This window comes from Microtus oregoni, unplaced genomic scaffold, assembly GCF_018167655.1.
Source record: "Microtus oregoni isolate MIOR12 unplaced genomic scaffold, Mior012 000012F_ref0000307, whole genome shotgun sequence".
Lineage (NCBI taxonomy): Eukaryota > Metazoa > Chordata > Mammalia > Rodentia > Cricetidae > Microtus > Microtus oregoni.
In genome coordinates, this window is record NW_024543071.1 from 25,935,083 (window position 1) to 25,959,005 (window position 23,923).

The window sequence follows — 23,923 nt, forward strand, 5'->3', positions numbered from 1 at the left end:
ATTTTTAGATTTCAGCTTTGTATGGAAGACTTTCTGTAAGCCTTTCTGTGCTGCGGAATCAATTCTGAGTCGATTTCTGAGGGGGAAAAAAGAGGCAGTTCAGAAACATTTAGGATTTGCACCTATTCTGTAAATTGGGATTCTGCTTGTAGTATGTAAGCCGATAGAGTACACACATGGGTTGCCAGGCATGGGACGTCATGCCTCTGATTGCAGCGTGAGACACTGAGGCAGGGGGATTACTGTGAATTTGAGGCCTGTCTGGGTTACAGAGTGTGATCTTGTCTCAAATAAACAAACTAATAAATATAAATATAAAAACAAACAAGTGCTGGGATTCATGAAAATGAAGCTGTTCCATGAGACAATTTCTTGCCTTTATTCTGCTCAAATCAGTGTCATTATTCTTGGTCATTGTGGTTCTAGTTGCTTTTCTGTTATGGTAATAAAATGCCAGGACCAAGGGCAACATAAAGAAGAATCTGGTGTGGCTTATGGTTCTGGAAGACTACGGTCCATAATGGCATGCTGGCTGGAGGGGAAAGCTGTGTGATGATGTTTCATCCCTACTCAGGAGGCAGACAGAGCAGGAAGTGGGCAAGGCTATAAACAAACCTTCAACTGCCCCTGAGTTCCAAATACAGAAGCCAATGGGAGGCATTTCTCATTGAGACCACTTAGCTTTAAGTGTTGTGATATGATTTGTATGTTCGTGCAAAGGAGAATTACTTTTATCTATCATATGTGGGCTTCAGGAGTAAGATGGAGCGAAAGAATTTCAAAGCAAGAGCTTGGAAATATTTACCTTCTTTTGTTGTCTGTTTTTCCTTTATTTGGATGGGTGTACTTTATCACCAGCCTGGCCTCAAACTCAAGAGTCTCTTGCCATAGCCCCTGAAGTACTTGGAGTGTAGACGTTCATTGATCACTGCTATGCTCAACAGGAAGCACTTCCTTCCTTCCCTCCCTCCCTTCCTTTCCTTCTTTCTTTTCTCCTCTCTCTCTCTCTCTCTCTTTTTTTTTTTTTTTTGAGGCCGGGTTTCTTGTAACTCAGCCTGGCTTTAAACTCAATAATCAGTCAAAGAAGACCTTGAATTTTGATCCTCCAGAGTACTGGAATGGCAGGCATGCATCACCATGTCCTGTTTTTTTTTTTTTTGTTTTTTGTTTTTTTTTCCACTGCTGGTACTCAAAACTGGGACCTCATGCATGCTAGATAATCACTGTAGCAACTGAGCTGCATCTCTAGCCCTGCAAACCCTTTCTTTATTTCTGTCTATCTGTCTTTGTGACAGAGTCTACATAGCTCTAGCTGCTCTGGAACTCACCATGTAGACGGGGCTATTCTGGAACTCATAGAGATCCACCTGTTTCTGCCTGCTAAGTGCTGGAATTAAAGGTGCGCACCACTATGCCTGGCTCCTGCAAACACTTTTAAACAGCCAAATGGTGGGAAGTATATGGAGGGAGAGATGCTCATGTGTCTTAGGGGTCTAATTTTTTAGCTTTGTTTTTTTTCCTGTCTGTATTATGCATTGAACCCAGAACCTTGTACCTGCTAGGTAGCTCTCTACTCTACCCTTCAAAGTCACTTTTTGTTTGTTTTTGAGACAAAGTCTGTATAGTTCAAGATGGCTTCGAGCTTTCAGAGATCTGCTTGCCTCTGCTTCATGAGTGCTATGATGAAAGGCATGCAACTTGCTCGAAGTCACATTTTAACAGACTTATTTTTCTCCTTTGTCTGTATTCGGACATAATGGTTTGAGACTTCAGAACACTGGAACTTAGCGGCTGAGAAGCATGGACCCCCATTCCTTCTGAGAACATCAGTAAGTTTGGTTTATTCTTGAGCGTGTCAGCAGTGAATGGTGGACAAAGTTGAATCTCTTTTGCCTCAACTTTTAGAAAGAACCAAAAATATACTTAGTCTTTTTTTTTTTAAAGATACGGAAACTACTTCCTGTTTTAGGAAGACTTTTTTTTTTTTTTCAAAAAAGACTAGAAGCCGGGCGGTGGTGGCGCACGCCTTTAATCCCAGCACTCGGGAGGCAGAGGCAGGCGGATCTCTGTGAGTTCGAGGCCAGCCTGGTCTACAAGAGCTAGTTCCAGGACAGGAACCAAAAGCTACGGAGAAACCCTGTGTCGAAAAATCAAAAAAAAAAAAAAAGACTAGAATTTAGCATATGTACTTTAAAATTATTTACTATACAATGTTTGCATTTAATATATACAGTTCTGTGGTATTTAATATTGTGCAATCGGTACCATAATTTCAGAACATTTCATCATCTTCCAAAACACTTAGTAGCAGGCACTCCTCCTATCTTTCCATAGCCTCCAACCCTAAATAGTCACTCATCTATTTTCTGTCTTTTTGGTTTTGTTTGTTTGTTTTTTGGTTTTTGTTTGCTTGCTTGATTGGTTCTTTTTGCTTCTGCTTTTTCTTTTCAAAACAGGGTTTCTCTGTGTAGCCCTGGTTGTCCTTGGAGGTTTTTTTTTTTTTTAACTCCTTCACATGCGGTCTCTGTTCATTGGATGCTTTCCCATGGCAGTGCTCACCGTTCGTACATGTTACAAGATCTCTCAGCATTTTATTGCCTTTCTGTTGCTCTGCGTTATATGATTATAACACATGTTATGGATTCGCGTTCATCAGTTGGTAGCCATTTGGGTTGTTTCCACCTGGGAGATGATAATGGAGCAATGAGCACTCTTCACATCCTCTCCAACACTTGTTGCCCCTCTCTCTCTCTCTCTCTCTCTCTCTCCCTCCCTCCCTCCCTCCCTCCCTCCTTCTCTCTCAGTGCCCTCCCACTGGGTTTGAAAAACTATTTGTTGTTGTTGTTTGGTTTTTATTGGCATTTCCTAGAGATGGACATCTTATGTATGTATTGCTGTCTAGAGCACTTAAACCCTTCAGACATTAACATCCAGTTTTCTAAGTTTGAGTCCCTTATCCAGTTAAAGTATGTTTCTGCCATGGCTTTAAAAGTGCTAAACTTTTGCTAGGTGGTCACAAGCTTTAAGAGGCTGACTGACCTCCAGGTACTGAAGATTGGTTTTAATTAAATAGCATTTAGGTCTCAGGCAATGTGGATTTCATCCCTTCTTTCTAAACTATTCTTAATTAATCGTCAGTCTTTGAGACTTAGGAAGAATGTAAGTGAAGGGGGAAATATGCATTGCTATGTCTAAATTTTGTTTGCTGCAGTATCTTTCCCTGTCTAGGAAAACAAACAAGTAAGGACCCTATTCAGTGGCTAAATGGCAGAACGCACTTGTTCCGAACTGTATGAGGTACATGCTTATGACTTTGTCCTTCATCTTGCATTGCCACAAGAGCAGTCGAACACTCTTCTTCCTTCTCCCTGTGACCCCAGACAAGCTTTAAAGATTTGCTAGACTTTTATAGTTGAGGCTGAAAGAAATGAAAGAAGCTTATTTTTGGCAGACTTGTTCTGCTCGGTGGTGCTACCTAGCAATGCTATTTCTTCTGGCACCTCTTTAATTATCTACTCTGTGACATTAAATTATCAGTAGCATCCCTAGAGTAAACCAGCATTCTCTAGTGACTTGTACAGACAGAAAGCTAAACCTCTTGGTGGTTTAAACTGGGATTTGTCTTAGCAGATAATGAGATTACCATCTTGAGCCCTAGCACAAGGCTTTAAGAAGCTGAAGGAGCTCTATACCTTGGTAGACTCTAATCAGCTCTGGTGGGTAAGGTGGGCATATTAAAGACAGTCACACAAGTGCCTGGTTGACATGTCCCTTGGTATATCTGCATGTGGTCAAATAATGGGATTCTTGTTTCATCCAGAGACTAATTTTAATTAAGAAAATGAGGTGTTGTGTGACTTTTCCTGGGGAGACATTATTATCCTAAGATACAGCATCAACCACAGACCCAACAAATGATTTGACCAAACTCTAGCCCAATGAGCCAGTTGAGTTTATTGGGGTTACTTCCAGGAGCTTGGGTGACTCAGCAGCAGCTTCGTAGTTTACAGACCCATCAGGAAAGAGTGAAGACTCATGAAAGTTGTGTCCTAGAACACCATGGAGTCAGCGCATGGAAAAAATCTCCTTCGTGCCTATGAATAATTGCCGCATCTGTAGCCTTCGTGAGGGGCCATGTGCATCTTTTGACTTTTAGGAACTTCCTTAGTTAGGAGCCTGCCTCCTTCCTCTAGAAGGGAGTGTTTACATTTGGAGGAGCGAGCTGCACAATATGGTGTCAGGAAGGTTGATATCCTCCGTCTTCTGTTGCCTCTAAATTGGGTAGAACCGACGGCTTCTTGGTGAGAAGTAAAGGTGTTGGCGGCGGCTGTCGGTTACTGTTTCTTGTACAGTCTCCCTCTAGACAGCCCAAGAACACTAATGTAGAATAGGACTTGGATTCAGTCAGCCTCCCCTACCCGCCTCCTTAAGACCTGGAGTGGAAATGCAAGGATTGACAGACAGCATTGGTATTGTGGAGATGAGGTCACTGGAGCGACCTCTCTTTTTTATTCTGTGACTAGTCTTGTCTGTAATTTCTGTCATAAGGGTGGCACTGAGTCTCCAGGACCTTGGGACTAAAAACTGCTCTTTGGGCACTTGTTCGGTTTGAGTTTTACTAGCCCAGGCTGGCCCCGAAGACCACACACTGATCCTCCAATCTCAGTCTCTGTGTGAGATTTACCCAGTATGAGGATTACAGGTGTGAACTGAGAAATGTTTTGTAAACTTTTGAGTTTGGTATGTTTGGATCACCCCCAGTTCCATCTTGCTTCTGTCTCGTCCAAATGCAGGGATGAAGGGAGCCTTGGCTCATGGTTTCCCTTGCCCCTGCAAGAGCATCTTGCTTTTTAAATCTTAATCTCAAGACACGGGGGTTTTTGTTGTTGTTTGAAATGTTGATATTTCAGCTTGTTTTAATTTCATGTGGTTATCTGTGTTAGGGTCAGCCAGATGGGCTGCAAATCAAAGAACTGTGCACCGACATGACCTAAATACTTGAGTACTGTTGCCAGAGCTGGCTTCCTTATGAAGAAATGCATACTTACCTCTACCATGGTCGTTGCTGAGAGAGAGAGGAGACATCAAGGGAATTTAATTATAAGACTTTCTGAACTGCAACCCTGGGGTTAATCAAGCATGATGTCTAGAACTTCAAAATCTGGATTTTAAATCTGAAAATCACTTGCAGCACTCATGAAGTCAGTCGTTCGTGAAGAAATTTGTTAGGAAGCAGTTAGGTGTGTCCTGGGAACAGCGGCGTCTATGGGTCACTGGCCTGTGCTGCTTTCAGCTGTCAGCAGCAGGGCTCTGTCCTCAGAGGTGCCAGGAGCAGCAGCTTGATCAAGTGCCAGCATCTCGCCGAAGATGAGCTCCAGCTTTTTAGACCGTTCGTCTGGAGTCAGCTAGTGTAGTAAGTAGTTCTGAACTCGAGTGAAGGGACCCCTTGTTGGAAACATGTCCTGGGCAGTGCTCCAGCCCCAGGGAACCCAAATCTCTAGACGATGGCCTGGCAGTCTGTACTCTTTGTTTTTATTTTTATTTATTTATTTTTTTATGGCGCTGTGGATTGAACTGGCCTCGTGGGCGGTGGGCAAATACCCTACCACTACTCACATTTCTGTTCTGGCGATCCATATTTTTATAATATGCCTTAGGTGTTTTGTTGGTTACTTTGTTTGTTTGTTTTTGTGAAGTTTGGTAAGTTTGAGAAACCGCATGGGTGAATATGGCCAGTCACTTAGAAAAGAAACTGTAATTAGGGCTAGCCAAATGGCTCAACCAGCAAAGGCATGTCTCTCAGGTCTGGCAACGTTCCTTCAATCCGTAGGATCCACAGTGAAAAGAGAGAACGACTCCCCCCATAGTTGTCCTCTGCCCTCGACAAGTGTGCCATCCCACGAAGTCATTGCTTCCCGCCACCACACACAAATAAGACATCCTTGCTTTCGAGTGCAGTTGTACAAAACACCGAAGTCGAGGTTGCTTTAAGGAAACATGATTGTAAATAAGCCACAGAGATCCAGTTTCAATTCCAAGTGTGCAGTCGACTGTGGCGTGGGAGTCATTTCTGCTGCTGAGGTTACACAGGCAACAAAATGTGAAGAGGCCAGCTTTTGTGGGCCCCAGGCCAACCCGCCTTTGTTTGTCCCCTTCACCAATAAAACAATAAAAGGGTAATGTATTTTATGACTATGTCAGCAGAGAGAAATGTGTTAACATTATCTGTACTACATTGCCTTCAACCCACAAGTTCATGTTTTTGCCTGGTGTGGTGGCACAGGCCTATACTTCCAGCACTCGGCAGGCAGAGACTGGTTGATTTCTGTGAATTTCAGATGAGCCTGAACTACATAGCCAGTTCCAAGCCAGCCAGGGGTACCCAGGGAGACTGTGTCTCACACAGAGAGGTGGGAGGGGAGAGAGGTGTGTGTTTATGGTTTCTTTTGATTTATTTTGTTTGTCGTTTGAGAACCGCACCATGTGGCTCAGGCCAGCCTTGAACTAAGTATCCCAAGCTGGCCATAACTCATGGTAGCTCTTTTACCTTCGCCTCTCAAGTGCTGAGATGACAACTGTGTGCTACTGTACCTGGCTCTCCTGATTTTAAAGGGACTAATTAATATTAACCCACAACCCCCAACCCTGTTTTTGTGACAGAAACTTGCTCTGTGGTGTGGGCTGGCCTCAAGATCATGGTCCCCCTTCCTCAGTTCACTAAGTACTGAGATTACAGGTTGTAGTAATAGGAGCGGCGGGGCTGCGTCCCCAGCACCCTGGCCGCCTGGCTATCTTATGCCCTGAAATAACAACAGACAAATTGTATTCATTTAAACACTGCTTGGCCCTTTAGCTCTAGCCCTTACTGGCTAATTCTGATATCCCGATCAACCCATCTCTAATAATCTGTGTAGCCCCGGTCTTACTGGGAAAGATTCTAGCCCACGTCCATCCTGCGTCAGAGCTTCATTGCGTGCGTCTGCCCGGGAGCGGGGTATGGCGTCTCTGTCTGAGGCGTCTTACCTCACTTCCTCTCCCTCCCAGCATTCTGTTCTGTTTACTCCACCCACCTATGTTCTAAACTATGAGCCTAAGCAGTTTGTTTATTACTTAACCAATGAAATCAACAGATTGATATATGACACTCCCACATCAACAGGTGTGTAACACCGCACCTGGCTTCTCTGCCATGTTTGATGGCTAGTGCCCAGTGGGTTGTAACTTTGACGTGGAGGCCGTTATGGGTAGTAAACGAAATGTTGAATTGATTTCCATGGGAAACCAAAGATCGGCTATCGCTACTTGAAGCAAAGTTAAAGCAGTTTCTTTTCTTTTATACCATGACAGAGATGGAACTTAGAAAGACCTCAGATTATGAAGTTTAACTGTGTTAATTCTAAAAATCAGAAGGTGTCAGAAAATTCCGGAGAAAGGATCACCCTGTTCTATGACCCGTGGCTAACAGTGATTCTAGGCTGGCTTTCTGTAATTGCTCAAGGCCAGTTTCATCCATCGACAGAACTGCAATTGTACAGCGTGTGCCGCTTAATCACCCTCCTTGACCCTAACTGGAACTTTCTTTTAATGCCCTTAAGTTCTGTCCAACAAAATTATTTTTATTTTATTTTGTGTATGAGTACTCTGCTTGCATGTATGTTTATGTACCATGTGCATGCCTGGTGTCCATAGAAACCAGGAGATTCCCTAAGACTGTTGTTAGAGGGTGTAAGCTGCCATGAGGGTACTAGGAACTAAACACGGGTCCTCTGAACGAGCACCAAAAAATCACTTCTCCAGTCACCCCCCCATCAAATTATTTAAATAAGGATGTATTGTTTCTTTGTACTAATGGATAATCATTTCTTTTTCCAGCCCTGAATTTTTAAACATTGATGCTTCAAGTTTTTGTCTTTTAATTGCCAGGGATCAAACCTATAGCCTTCTACATACTAGGCAAGTGTTTTGTAGTCAAGGTACATTTTCGCCATATTTTGAAAATTTTATGCTAATTTCTTTGGACACATTCATAATAATGTCCTTAGGGTTAGAATGAAGGTGTCAAAGGTTGAAGAATCTGGAGCTTTTTAATACAGATTTCTGAATAGCCCGACTGTGGAACTCCTTGAACCAATAGCATTTAAGATACCAGCCCACATTGGGCGTGGACTCATGTACTATAAATGCAGATGAAAATTGGCTGCTGGATTCGATTCCAGTTCCCAGCACACACAGAGGATTGCAGATCACTATTCTTTCTCTGAGTTTATCCCCAAGGAAATACACCTTTGTTATACTCCATTCTGGGCTGTTGTGGAGCTCTTTTGTACACCAACCTAGCCCCGTGGGAAAGATTGCACCAGTTTACCTTCCCATTTGTGGTACATATACCCTTGACAGCATTGACAGTCACTCCATGACTACAGTTTAAATTTAGACAATCTGGCATGCATTAACTTGAGAGAAACACTGACTCTGGTGTCTTTGTAAAGAGAATTTAAAGCTTGACAGATCTCTCTGTACAATAATGGGTCTCTTCAGTGTTACGGAAACCCTTTATTAAATTCTAAGGTCCTTATAGATGGAGTTTTTGAACCCTTGGTTTCACACCGTTGACATATGGCTTTGGAGTGCTTAGCGTGTGTGCATTTGGGATGTTGGCGTATAAGAACTAGACCTCATACATGGTAGAAATGTACTTTGCCACTGTGCTGTATCCCCAGCATACAATTTTGTTGTCCATGGGGCTCTTTTTTTTTTTTTTTTTTTTGACTTGTAGAAGTCCTATTCAGGATTGAACTCAGTCGCCAGTCTGGTGTGTGCAGCAATCACCTGTGGCTGCTGATCCAGCTCAACAGCCCATAGCGTGATCCTAACTTAACTGCTTAATTCTTTGAAAGAATTGTCACTGTCCAAGGCCACTAGATCAGGTACATGCCCAAAGGAGTAACTGCTCATACAGGTGTCTAATTACAATTAGGAAGAATATAGCCTGTGTTACTCAAAGATACGTGCATTCTGACGTGTTTGGTGTCACTGTGTGACCATGTAGAAATCCATACGTACTAAGGTGGCTATACTGTCATTTAGGTGCTATTCTCAGGGGACCACCATCATTGACCAAAAATTTGTGTTGTTGGCACTTAGAGAGTGTTGCCTCACTAAGACACTTAAATCTCTGTGGTCAACTAGAGGGAGTCTCAGATTTTCCCTTAGTTCTTTATCCTGTGAAGTCAAGAGGAAATAGTTTTTTTCTCTCGCCAGACTCCCTTATATCTTTAAAATTGCTTCTGAAGCCAGTAGGAACCTTTTTCTAGTTTTTATTGTTGTTTGTTTTCTTGTCTTTGATATTTAAGTTCACTCTGTACCCTTAACATTTACCACAGAAATCAAATCATCTCAGATGATCCTAGTATTCAAAAAAACTTTAAGGATCTTGTCTTTGATATTTATGTTCACTATGTACCCTTAACATTTACCACAGAAATCAAATCATCTCAGATGATCCTAGTATTCAAAAAGACTTTAAGGAACAACATTGAAACCAAGAGTGGTGGTGCATGCTTTTAATCTCAGCACTTGAAGGAGGCAAAAGGATCAGGAGTTGAAGGCCATTCCTGGCTATAGTTTAGAGATAGGCTGGGCTACAGACTCTATCTCAAATAAAAGAGAGAAGTAGCAAAGGGGACTGGGAGGAAAGAAAAAGAAAAGGAGTCTTTGTTTTAAGCTAATGAAGCAGAGCCAGTTACTTTTAGGCAGTATAAGATAGTCAAGTGGACCAGAGAGAGAGAACAGGCTTCAAGAATCAAGGCCAGTTACAATGGGCCAGCTGGATAGTGTCTGTGAGACCTTTGCCCTCTGGGAAACACATGCTAAACACTATTGTTATTAAATATTGTTGAATATTCTTGCTTTTAATACATTGCTTCTAATGCAGTTAGTTGTATTAGACTAAGCTGTAAGCAAGGATGGCTTCTGACAAGCCTGTCCTATTTCAAGAAAGAGATCCCAGACTATTCTGTAGACAGAGATAGCCAAGACCACTGCTGCTATTTATTCCTTTGTAGCTATGATACCAAAGACAGCTCTGTGCAGTTGACAGCACTTGAGACATCTTCAAAGTCAGAGGTAGTAATACCCGTTGTTAACTGATGTCCAACAGTCAGTCAAGATCAGCCACTAAGAAGCCATTGAGTTTAATTAACAGTTAGCAAGACACCTGCAAGGTCAGAAGATAGTAATGCTGGCCAAGTGACTAATAGCTAGCAGGTAGTTAAAGTCTAAGATGGACTGGGGTGCCATCTGTAACCAGCCTTGACAGGGTGGTAACATATGAATAACACATACTCATCAACCTGGTTGGGTTAGGAGGACATGCATAGAGAATGTAGATCCTCCATTGTTTCAGTCCATGATATCCCAGAAAATTAACCAGTTTTAACAGAGGTTTTCCTCTGAATTTGTCCAGTTTCTGTCATTGCCTACAAAAACCCCAGACAAAGGAAATTCAACAGCCTGTTTTTCTCTTTGAAATCTTTCTCTCATTCACAGGACTTTGTCTCCCTTTCTTAGTTCAGTTAACTTGATTTCTCACTTTTCTATAATAATTTTCTTCAAATTTGTTTATTTTATGTCTATGAATGTTTTGCCTGCATGACTGTATGTGCACCCCAAGCCTGCCTAGTGCCAGTGGAGGTCAGGAGACAGCATTGGATCCTCTGGAATTGAAGTTACAGGTGATTGCTTCTACCACGTGGGTGGGTGCTGGGAAGCAAACCAAGGTCCTGTGGAAGAATAGCCAGTATTCTTAGTCCAGTTCCTCTGTAGATAATTCTCCATAAAGCCTGTGTTCATTTTGAATACTTGTTGAGAGTCCACATCATTAATCGTCAGTGGTGGGAGACAATGAACTTAGAGCTGCTGTCCTAGGATGATCTTTGATGCCGACGTATGTCCTTGGGTCATGCACAGCTGAGCCGCGTAAGGTCCCAAGGCTTAAAAAGCTCTGACATCACCTACGTACTGTCAAAAAGTGTATAAAATTCTTGCCACAGTGATTGGAATGCAGTTTCAATTCACAGTTTGAGCCACTATCAGATCGACCGTCCTGGTTTGTTTTTGAAGAAAGTTTAGGAAAGAAGTGAATGTTAACCGGACTTACCTTTTAATAAGTGACCCACCACACACTTCCCAGGAGTGGTGACAAGCCCCGTGTCTAATTCTGCTGAAGAAAGAGACTTCTCAGGACAACAAGCAGCCAAAGATTTGATGCAGGAGTCAGTTCAGGCAAGCACGATAGTTTGCCTAAGTGTTTCCCAAATGTTCCCACGTGGAGGCTTGGTTGCACAGGTATGTTGGTCGGAGGTGGAAGAACCACTAGGTGGTGGGACTTAAGCTGCAGGTCTAATGCCATTGGATTCATTTCCATAAAGGAGGTTGTGAAATCCTGGTCACTGCTTCTTCTCTGCCACTTGTTTCCTGGTTGATAGAGTGATCATTTTGGTTCTGCTGGCTTGCCACAGGCCCAGAGTATAGCAGCTGCTAGGTCTTAGATTAGAGCATCTAGAACCATGAGTCCAAACAAACCTTTTCTCTTTGTAAGTTGATTATTTCAAGTATTTCATTATCTTAATTCAGCACTGACTAATGTAGCAGATCTATCTATAACAACAAATAACTATGAAATCCCAGTGGCTTAACAAAACAAAGCAAAAGGTTTATATATTGTCTTCATTGGGGTTTCTATTGCTGTGAAGAGACACCATGACCATGGTGACTCATAAAGGACAAACATTGAATTGGGTGGCTTACATCTTCAGAGGTTTAGTCCATTATTACCATCGTGTGACATGGTGGTGTGCAGGCAGACATGTGTTCAAGAAGCAGATGAGAGTATTACGTCTTAGCTTGATAGCAACAGGAAGTGGTCTGACACACTGGGCGTGGCTTGAGAATATATGAAACCTCCCCGAAGCCCACCCCCACAGTGACACACTTCCTCCAAGAAGGCCATACCTATTACAACAAAGCTACACCTCTGTTGCGGGAGGTCCTCCCGCTCCTCTAACCTATAGCTGCTGAGATACCAGCCCATTGGGGCGTGGTCTCTCTCCCTTTAAAAAAGCGGCCACTTCCCTCTCCTCTCTCTCTTCACTTCCTGCTCTGCCGGCGACTAGACTCCCTTCCTGGTTGCATAGAGGGCTGTTGTCTGGGATGGCGATCTCTAAGTTTTTTCCCCTTTAAATAAATACCACCCTATTAATCATAATTCCAAACTGGTGTGGCATTGTTTGTGACTTACGCCTTCAGTCGGCGCCCAACGTTGAAATAGGAGTGGCAGGGCTGCGTCCCCAGCACCCGGGCGCCCACATGGCTAGCTCTAGCTTATGCCCCTAAATAATTACATGGAAACTGTATTCTTTTAAACACCGCTTGGCCCATTATATCTAGCCTTTTCTCGGCTAACTCTTGCACTTGGACTAGCCCATTTCTAATAATCTATGTAGCCCAAGAGCTGGCTTACCAGGAATGATCTTAACCTGCGTCTGCCTGGAGTGGGAGAATCATGGCGACTCCTTGACTCAGCTTCTTTCTCCCAGCATTCTGTTCTGTTTACTCCGCCTACCTATGTTTTAACCTATGAGGGCCAGCCAAGCAGTTTCTTTATTTTTTTAACCAATGAAATCAACAGATTGATATGACACTCCCCCATCACACCTCCTAATAGTGCCACTCCCTATGAGCTTATAGGAGCCAGTTACATTTAAACTACCAAATATGTCAAAAAGAGTCCTAGCTGGAGGGATGATTTACTGTAATTCTGACGACTTGAGACCCAGGGCTCACATGGTGGAAAGAGAGAGCTGACCCTACAAGTTGTTTTCTGACCTACACATGCACACAAATACATGTGTTAAGTTTATTTTAATTTTAAAAAGGCAGTTGGCTGGAGAAGTGACTCTGGATAAAAGAGTTTATTGGGACAGGCGGTAGTGGTGCATGCCTTTAATCTCAGCACTCGGGAGGCAGAGGCGGGTGGATTTCTGTAAGTTCGAGGCTAGCCTGGTCTGCAAGAGCTAGTTCCAGGATAGGCTCCAAAAGCTACAGAGAAACCCTGTCTCGAAAAGAGAGAGAGAGAGAGAGAGAGAGAGAGAGAGAGAGAGAGAGAGGAGTATATTGGTCTTCCAGATGACCCGTATTTAATTCTGAGCACCCACATCAGGTTACTCACAGCTGCCTGTAATTTCAGCTTCAAGAGGTCCTATGCGCTCGGCCCCCACAGACACACACTCACATACATGCACGATTAAAAATAAAGTATTTTTTAAACAAGGCAGGTCTCTATCGAAGGGTGACAGGGAGTCTACTCTGACTCATCTTCAGTCTGAGACCCAGATGACAGAGCAACCTGAGTCTTGCTATTTTGGCTAAGGGTGCTGCAGTGTTTCCAGCCATCCATGCCCCGTTGCCTGGAAAGCACACACCTTGACAGCTCAGTAGCCTCATTAGGAACATGGCCCAGGTCAGTTATCAAATGGCAGGAGTTGCTATCTTACCTCATTGTTCCTAAAAGGAAAATACCAGAATTATCTGGTCAGTAGCACAAGTGACTGCCACAGTGCGTTCTTCTGATGACCAGATATTTGTCTTGCAGATGAAATACATCCAAATCTTCAAAGGAGACTGTTCCAGTGTCCTGGCTAGTCACAGCATCCAGATGATGCCTAATTAGGGCTCTAAATTAGGTGATATGAAGTCATTCTAAATCAACTTGGGTGTGATCCCTATTGATTTAGAGCAGTGGTTCTCAACCTTCCTAATGCTGCGACCCTTTAATACAGTGCCTCATGTTTATGGGTGGTGATTCCCAACCATAAAATCATTTTCACTGATACCTCATAACTGTAATTTTGCTACTGTTATGAGTTGTAATGTAAATATCTGTGTCTTCCTATGGTCTTAGCCAACACCCCACCCCGAGGGGATCACAAGCCACAGGTTGAGAACTGCTGATTTAGAGACTTCTGAACTAAAGACTAGCTGTTCTCCATACTCCTCCCATTGTGTACTAACGTAGAAAAACAAAGTTCAGAAAAGGCAGCACACACTGCTGTGCTGTTTTGGAAGGAGTGGATGTAGTCCCTCCGTAGCCACTCCAAAGTATAGACGGGATTCTGCAACCCTGTTAGATGCTCTGCCCCAGGTGGAGAATGTCCCTTTCTGGTTTCCATCTGCGCTCCTCAGCCCTACCACTAGCCCTTCTTCCCCTCCGATGTCACCTTAATTAGGTAGCAGTTGCAGAGGCTGTTGTTCAGAGTTAAGATGTCTGGAGAGGCTAACCCACTCACAATGGCGCTGCCCCCTGATTGTGCGGGTTCAGACCCATGGGTCCCCCGCTGTACACCTTTTCAAGACGAATCAGCTTCGTAACTCTTTCCACAGCCCTGCAGCAAAGCCGCACCTTTCCTTGCGACACCCTCCTTCCTTGTGTGTGCTCTGTGACAGGTGATTTCTGCAGAGAGTGTTGAGTGCTAACTGACCTTTCCCAGGAAGAGGCTATTTCGGGTTGGTTGTCACCAGGTGGTTTTCCCCTGCTCCGTAGACCTAACTCTTAGCCAGAAGCAAGACGGGCATGTTTAGCGCATAGTTTTGTATTAATAATACACCTTCAAAGTGCCCTTTCCTTCTTCAGCAAAAACCAAGTGGCACAAGCTGAGCTTGCCCAGAGGCATTTTAACCCTTCAGACGGTTACTACCTGACTTAGGTAAACACGGCCCAAAGTGTGCCCATCATTCTTCCTTAATTATGCCTTTAAACTGAGCATGGTCAAGAATATGTCCACCCCTAAAGTGGTTTGCTTAGAGAGGGGGCATTATTTCATTTTGTTTTGTTGTTTTGAGGCAGTCAATGAATTTCTGGTCCTCTGTCTCCACCCCGCCAGTGTTGGGATTCCAGGCATGCGCCACCCCGCGTTTCCACTCTCACACCTGGCAGGAGTTCCTGCTTTGCATTCCACCGAGTTCGGTTATTGACCACACCCTCTTTCTTCGCTGTTGTTAAACCAGGCAATTATTTTCTGACTTCATTCCCTCTCACCTTTACAAGTACAGCCAGTGGTAGCCGGAAAGAGCCAGGGCACGCCACTAGCATTTGACTTTCAAGTCTCAGCTCAGGCCTCAGGTATATTAGTTATCTGTCATTCAAATCGCCACAGGAAATTGTTTTACCAATTGTTTACCAGTCTCCCAGATCTGCTTCTCGCTCTGGGGCCTGATCTTTCACCTCACCATGTTATTACACTTGAACTGGTTTCTTTCTTTCTTTCTTCCTTCCTTCCTTCCTTCCTTCCTTTCTCTTTCTTTCTTCCCCTCTCTTTCTTTCTTTCTTTCTTCCTTTCTTTCTCTTTCTTTTTCTTTCTTTCTTCCCCTCTCTCTTTCCCTCCCTCTTTCTTTCTTTCTTTCTTTCTTTCTTTCTTTCTTTCTTTCTTTCTTTCTTTCTGAGACAGGGTTTCTCTGTGTACCCACACTGGCTGGCCTCAAACTCACAGAGATCTGTTTGCCTCTGCCTCTCAAGTGCTGGATTTAAGCCATGTGCCACCACCACCCAGCTCAGCTCTCTCTGCTGTGAAGAGCAAAGGTTTATTTATAAATGCTGTCAACAGGTAGACTCACAACAGTTGAAATTACTGATTTTTTGGTTTATTTATTTCATGTCCACGTGTTTATGTGCATGTCAGGGGGCACACATGGAGGTCTGAGGTCCGTTTTTTCTTGTGTGGGTTCCAGGGCTCTCATTCAGGCTCAGATACCTTCACGTGCTGAGCTTTCTCCCCAGTTTAAGGTTTCTAAGCTTAATTGGCTTTGTTTTCAATTTTAGCAATTTTCCAGTGGGCCAACCAAAGATGTTTGGTACGGACAGAAAAGGCCTGGAAAGCAGAGTCAATAAAATGTAAATCAATCAGTCATTAGAAAAGGCATTTCCTTTATGGCGGGGAAGGGGAATCAGCATAGAAAAATAATTGATAGCATGAAGTCATTTCTTTCTTTGATGTTTTGTTTCTTTTTCTCGGGGAAGGATCTCAGGAATCCTAGCTGGCCTGGAACTCACTGTATAGCCTAGGCTGGCCTATAATTTGTAGCAATCCTCCTGCCTCAGTATCCAAGGTGAGGACTATAGATAGGAGTCCCTACTCATAGCTAGGTTGCTTCTTTGTGTAAGGATTAAAAGTGGGGTGTGGGGTGGAGGATTCTAGCAGAAGCTGGCTTGTTTGGGGTGGGGTGCAGTTCCTGGTATTTTTCTAATCTAGATTTTTCAGGAGGTCAGACCAATCAATAGCTTAGTTTCAGATGGGTGTGAATGACTCCACAGAGTTAGTTTGGTCTTTCGGGGAGTAGGGGAAGTGCTTAGTCCAAACAGTGGTCTCCTGTTTTTATTTAACACTTGTTTATGGAAGTGTTCTTGTGAAATCCAAACATGGTCTCTTACTATTGATTCCTCTGGTTTATTCTCACTGACCTCCTCCTCCTTCTCTGGGGATTTAGCTCAGGGCCTTGCTCCTGCCACACAGGCTACTTACCTCTGAGTTAGATCAGCCTGCTTCTGTTGTACCATCTGGTTTGGGGAGGATAGTAAGGAGTGAATGCTAACATTCTGTGTCTAGGATGGGCATGGCTTCTGGTAGGCATACTAGTTCAGCTGAGTTTATCCACATATCTGGGCATCCATCTCTGGCATGTGTGGGGCGTTGGCGGTGGCACGGGATGTTCTTTCTTCCTTCCCCTTCTCTCCTATCTCCATTGACAGGGTGGCTCTGAGGGAAGCTTCGGTTCAGGCAGATCTAGCTTTCAGGAAGAGGAGTACGAGCATACACACGCCTGGAAAAGCGTTGCAGTGTGCAGAAGAGGATTTGCTGTGTGCATGGCGGTAGAAAAGCAGGCCGTGTGGGCAGACTCAGCTGTAAGGGTCTGAGGCAGGAGGCTCAAAAGTTTCAGATCAGTGTGGGCTACAGGACAAGACCTTATCTCAACCACCCCTTCTCTAACAATGACTCCTTTTCTATGCTCCACTTCCCATCATCCTAGGGACAGAATGTAGGGCCTTTCTTGTTCATTCGAGGTCCGTGCCATGCTCTTGAACAAACAGCCTCAGTCTCCCTTCCTGACTCCTTCTCCCCGTCTCCAGGTCCTAGAACAATTTCCTCCTTAAATTAATGCAGTCCTTCCAATCTTTGTTCTTTTTTACCTTAGCCCAAAGTGCTCATCAAACATTGTACTGAATTTTTGTAACACTACACATTTTTTCATGTCGTTTTGATGCTTTGGCCCAAAGGCAAATGAGGCTTCTGAATAACTTGCAGAATGTTCAGGAATCTCTTGCTGTGCCTTTAAGAGTCAGTCATTTTCAGTAGCAAGATTTAACCAAATAAAAGGTTTTGAGGGGGCTCTTCCTCCTGTCATTCTGTCTCCCATGGTTGCTGAATTCTTCCAACTGCTGATTGCACTAAAAGCAGCCAGAATATAGTGTCATTTCCCTCTGTCTAGCCTTTGTCTGGGTCGCCACTCCTTCCGTGTCTGTCACTTTAGCAGATCTAAGGTCTCCTGTCCTTTCTGCCGGCTCACATCCATTAACGTAGGAACTGGATGTCTCATCCTTCTTTGATTCCCCTGGTTTTTTTTGTTTTGTTTTGTTTTTTGTTTTTAAAAAGGAAAAGGCTGAGGATGTGGCTCAGTTGGTAGAGCCCTTGCCTAGCATGCACGAGGACCTAGGTTCAGTCTCCAGAGCCCCATAAACCAAGCACGGCACATGTGTAACTCCGGAACTCAGGAAGTGGAAGCTGGAGGGTCAGAGAGTCCAAGGGGATCCATGGATACACATTGAGTTTGAGGCCAGCCTGGGCTACATAAGACCCCATCTCAAAGCAAAAAGCAAATACAAAGAAGATAAGCATTTGTACCTGTCTGTGTGTACACTGCCCCGATCTTTTGCTTTTCTCATTAATGGAAATTTGGGGAAAGTTCTTCCAGTGAGATCAGGTTTCCTACTGTCTAGTGTCCCACAGTTTAGATAGGAGTCATACTCTTCTTTTCTTTGCTAAAGGGCAGACACTTTGTTTATAGTTTGTTTGAATAGTTGTGTTAATTTGGTCATTCTATTTTTAAGATCTACCTTTTTTATTTTTAAATTAATGTGTCTGTGTCTCTGTGTGTGCGCCTGTGTGCTCCTGTGTCTGAGGAGGCCAGAGATGCCGGGTCTCTTGGAACTGGGGTTCCAGACAGTTGCGCTAAGTGCTGGGAACGGGAGAAGAGCAGTCTGTGCACTTAGCCCTCACTGAGCCATTGCGCCACCCCAGTTACAGGCTTATATGTACCCTGGAATACTTAGACATTTTGTTTTGTTAAGACAGGGGTCTTATTCTACAGAATCAGCTACAGCTGAGCTATAGCTCAGGCTGCCCTGGAAATCAAAACAGGCAATCCTCCTATCTCAACTTCCTGGATGCTAGGATTACAGACATTTACAGACATGTTCCACACCTGGCTTGGGCCTTTTTTTTTTTTTTAATGTAGCTTTAGGACTGCTTGTTTGTTTGTTTTATGAGACAGAGTCTTTACATAGTTCTAGCTGTTCTGGAACTCACTATGTAGACCAGGAAACTCAAACTCAGAAAGATCCCCCTACCTCTGCCTCTCACGTGGTAGGATTAGAGACACGTGACACCACACCTGGCCACTTTAGTTTCATCACGTTGTCAGAACTTTGTCAAAACTGTTATCTTTGAAATACTACACACACACACACGCACACATACACACACACATACACACACACATACACACACACATACACACACATACTCACACACATACACACACATACACACACACATACATACACACACATACACACACACATACACACACACATACACACACGCACACATACACACACACATACACACACACATACACACACATACTCACACACACATACACACACATACACACACATACACACATATACACACACATACACACACATACACACATATACACACACATACACACACATACACACATACACACATACATACACACACATACACACACATACACACACACATACACACACATACACACATACACACATACATACACACACATACACACACATACACACACACATACACACACATACACACACATACATACACACACACATACACACACATACACACACACATACACACACACACACACACCATATGCTAAACAAGCACTTACCAACTGTCGAATGGATGCTTTGAGTCATAAATGAAACAGCGGTGAGGTTTAGGAAAGACTGTGTGCAGTGTAGGGATATTTTCCTTGCACACTTTTCTCTCAACCTCATGAGTAGAAAGCCAGGTGATTCTGGCAACACACAAAAGACCTTTACTAGATCCCATCACACTCAGTTGGCAAGGGTTTATAGAGACAACCTCTAGGGCCGAAACAAAAGCGTTCAAAGGCACATTTTGTTCCCAGAATCAGTCTGTCTTGTCTCCCCTCCCCTCTTCTCCTCTCCTCTGAGGCTGTAGCCCACACTGGCCTTCAGCTTGCAATCCTCCTGCCTCAGCTTCTGTGTACTGGTGTATATCACTGTTCCGGGCTTAGGAACTCATCCATTAATTTGGCTAAGATTTCTATAAAATGACATTTAGAGTCTATGCAAAAAAGAAAAGAAAATGTCTTCCAACATTGGACTAGCGTAGACAGGGCTTGGCACGGTTCTTAAGTCCCCACAGCAAAACTGAGGCTGACTTAGGATTCTGCAGAACCTTGTGCTCTCTCTTAATTCTCAGTGACTGTACACAGCTGTGGGTACCTCAGGGCCTCTGTCTCTCTGAACCTCATTTTAGATTCGTGTAGTTGACCTGAGGCAGTCTGATCTCTGAGTTCGAGGCTAGCCTTATCTACAAAATGAGTAAAGGACAGCCAAGACTCCACAGAAAAGCCCTATCTTGTAAAATGTTGTGAGAGGAGCGGTGGGCTGCCTTTCCTGCTGCCCCAGCTCCTGGCCACCTGCATGGCTAGCTTTATACCCGAAATAATTACACGGAAACTGTATTCTTTTAAACACTGCTTGGCCCATTAGTTTTAACCTCTTATTGGCTAGCTCTTACATTTCTAATATTCTGTGTAACACCACGAGGTGTCTTTCCAGGGAAGATCTTAACCTGCGTCTGTGTCCGGTGGGAGAATCGTGGCGACTGCCTGACTCGGCTTCTTTCTCCCAGCATTCTGTTCTGTCTACTCCACCTACCTAATTTTCTGTCCTATCAGGCCAAGCAGTTTTCTTTATTAGTTAACCAATGAAAGCAACAGATAAGATACAAGACCCACCTCCATCAGTAAAACAAAAACAACAAAGCAAAAACAAAGAAAAAGGAAATTTAATGTTGAATGCATGTCCTCATTGAATATCCCAGCCCTGAGCCTGCAGCCTCATTCTTTTCTGTTCTGCCCCCCCAGCATTCCCATGGTTTGGTATGGATATTGGCGGAACCCTGGTTAAGCTGGTCTACTTTGAACCAAAGGATATCACGGCAGAAGAAGAACAAGAAGAAGTGGAGAACCTGAAGAGCATCCGGAAGTATCTGACTTCTAACACTGCCTATGGCAAAACTGGAATCCGAGACGTCCACCTGGAGCTGAAAAACCTGACCATGTGTGGGCGCAAAGGGAACCTGCACTTCATTCGCTTCCCCACCTGTGCCATGCACATGTTCATCCAGATGGGCAGCGAGAAGAACTTCTCCAGCCTCCACACCACCCTCTGTGCCACGGGAGGCGGGGCCTTCAAGTTTGAAGAGGACTTCAGAATGGTAGGTTGGGTTTGCAGTAGTGAGATCAGCCAAGCCTCTCACGTGACCACAGTCTGGGCTGCTGAGATCTAGACCATTAACCTTGGGACTTGGACTTGTCTGTGCCATGGTTTCCCCACCTATATGGTAACAAATATTTGACCTATTTCCTGTGGTTTCCTCACCCATATGATAAGAGATATTTGACCTGTTTCATAGTGTTGTTCCAAGAAAGGTTAAATGAGGAAATGTACCTGGTTCTTATTGAGTACTTAACGTCTGTTATCTTCACTTCCAGGGCACAGGCTGGTCTTGAACTCACTATGAGGCCAAAGATAACCCAAACTTCTGATTCTCTCACCGAGTCCTAGGGTTACATTTATTGCCAGGATGATTTGTATGATGCCGGGATTGAACAGCTGTATCATGTCACAATAAGATGATATCTATCACCTTCAGAGACAGTACGGGTTTTTCCACAGACTCTTACTACATAATCGTGAGGCCAGTTCTATGGATATATAGACTAAGACCCACAGGAAAACTTTCTACAGCTCTAACTAAAAATGATTTTCTTCTTTATACCCGTTTGCTCTCATGCATTTCTCAGTTTTGTGAGTGCCATTCAGAAGTTTCTCTTTTGGCTGGCCATCATGGTGCGTACCTGTGATTCTAGCACTTGGGATGTAGAGGCTGAAGGACCAAGGCTAGCCACTCTGCCACAAAAACATACAAAAAACCTATATCGAAAGCATCCTCACTATTATTTATTGGTAAATTTCTTCATTATTGAGCATCATCATTGAACAAGGTAGACACAGGTACACAGTGCTTAGTATTAGATGTGGAGAAGTAACATTTATCCCAGGTTCTTTCTCTATTTAGCAGTCCCTTGACATCTGCATTCTCATTTCTCCATCTCTTCAGTCAAGATACTAATCTTGCCACTGACTGGCTTCATCTCTTGGGGGTAAAGTGAGAATAAAATTAAGGGACAAATGTAGGTCTATCTTGGAAAGTACAGGCAGATATGTGCCTGAACATAGGTGAAGGGAAGGTTAGAAGAGAAAGTTGGCAAGCCGGTGAGACGTGTTGTGGAATGCGACTTTCAAAGCCTGCAGCGCAGACACCTGCGTTTTCTCACAGAACAAGTGTAATCCAGTCTTGGTAGAAAAACCTGTGATTATTGCATAGCGAACAATCATGTTGTTCATGGTGTTTAATAAAGCTGAAAGATGCAAAGTTTGCCCGTCAAAAGGTACACCGTTTCCTTCACTGATTTCAGCGAGTCATATTCTAGGGATGGCTGTAATGCCACTTATAAAATCCGGGACTTAGGCTTGAGTGCACGCTGTACAAACTGACCCTTCAGGGGGTACTTTCAGAGGAGCTGGCTGCAGACTTGCAGCAATAACCTGGCTAGGCTGAGTAGCTCTAGGTTTTAACCATTTTCTTCTGTGTCAGCCTTCCCTACACAGCTATAGACTTTGGTACAACCATTTACTCAAATGACTCATGGGTGGGGGCTTCTTCCCTGCTACAGGGATCCCGTAACCAAACAGTTTTGAAATAAAATACAGTGAAGGAGCACGGATGGGAGAACTAAACTTAAGTCCGTAATGGAGTGGGAGCGGGTGGTTGAACCTGAATTCTAGTTCTGTTTCTGCATTTACCTGCTCGGTGACTTTTGCTGATGTGTGTTTCTGCTGTGGGCCTCAGTTTCGTCATCCGCAAAACAGTAGCAGCAATGTGGGGAGAGGGGGAGGGGCATCCAGGACAGAAGAACTAGAAGGGATAATCACATTCTTGCACTGTGTGAAGAAGCAAAGGCTTGCAGGCCTTGAAGAAGCTTTTGTATAGCAATGCCTTCTGGGTAAGATCTGGTCTTGGACTCCATTTTAATTCAGAAGGAGAGCTGACTTTGTGTGGGAATGAGATAAGTTTCTTAAGCGTTCCAGTACACGCTATCGTGTCTGTGCACTGGAGAGCCTGACGTGAACCAAGATGACCTGATAGATTTATGCAACCTCTGTCATATCTCCATCCCTCCTCAGGGTTTGCTCATGTCCTAGGAGAAAGACTTACTCAATCTGTGTTGGCCATGAGCAAGTGTGTTTCCTTAGGTTCTGAACTGAGAAAGGTCGTCTCATCCTTGAGGCAGTTGCTTGAAGCCTAATGACTAGACCAGGGGAGGGAGCATTTACTAAATGGAGTGTTTACTAAGCTCTTTGGTGTACTTCTTTATTTACTCTTCACTCTGTGGGGGGGGGGGGCACCCAGCTCCCAAATAAATACACGGAGGCTTATTATTTACTTATAAATGCCCGGCCTTATCTTGGCTTGTTTCTAGCCAGCTTTTCATATCTTAAATTATCCTGTCTGCCTTTTCCCTCCGGGCTTTTATCTTTCTTACTTCTGTAAGTCTTACTTTCCTCCTTACTCTGAGCCTGGCTGTGTGACTGGCCCCTGACGTCCTTCTCTTGCTCCTCCTCCTTTCTTTCTGAAATTCTCCTTCTATTTATTCTGTCTGCTTGCCGGCCCCACCTATCCTTTCTCCTGCCTTGCTATTGGCCATTTAGTTCTTTACTAGACCATCAGTGTTTTAGACAAAGAATCACAGCTTCACAGAGTTAAACAAAGGCAGCGTAAACAAAAGCAACACACCTTTACTTTACATCACTAAACAAGTGTTGCACAGCATAAAAAAACGTAGCACACCTTAAATAAAATAATATTGACCAAACTGTTTCCATCCGTATTGGACTAACAGCTGTCTTCTGTTTCCATGATAAGTCTTGGTCAACGTTAAGACAGAATTGAGAAAGATTTCTTCCCATGATTTAATAGATGATGTTCTTTTATCCAAAGCTTGTGAGGATGGATAGGCTTCTCCTGTCTTCTTTCTGGGTAGCCATTCATCTACTCAACACATGGTTTATCGTGCCCCTTCTGTGTGCTACACGTCTCCTGACTACCTTGTGGTCAGTGATCAGATAAGCAAGTGAATGTGCAATGTATTAAATATATAGATGTTTTGTATGCTTAATACACATTTTATATGTTTAATATACATTAAAATGTGT

General features: G+C 43.7%; 1 protein-coding gene across 2 annotated transcripts in view; it reads left to right on the forward strand.

Moving 5' to 3' along the window:
* Pank1 (pantothenate kinase 1) overlaps positions 1–23,923 on the forward strand; it is a 65,531-nt gene that overhangs the window by 19,475 nt on the left and 22,133 nt on the right. For both annotated transcript variants that reach the window (XM_041661296.1, XM_041661297.1), the window contains exon 2: positions 20,509–20,861. In XM_041661296.1, coding sequence (XP_041517230.1) covers positions 20,509–20,861 — 353 coding nt within the window. The remainder of the gene's footprint in view (positions 1–20,508; positions 20,862–23,923) is intronic.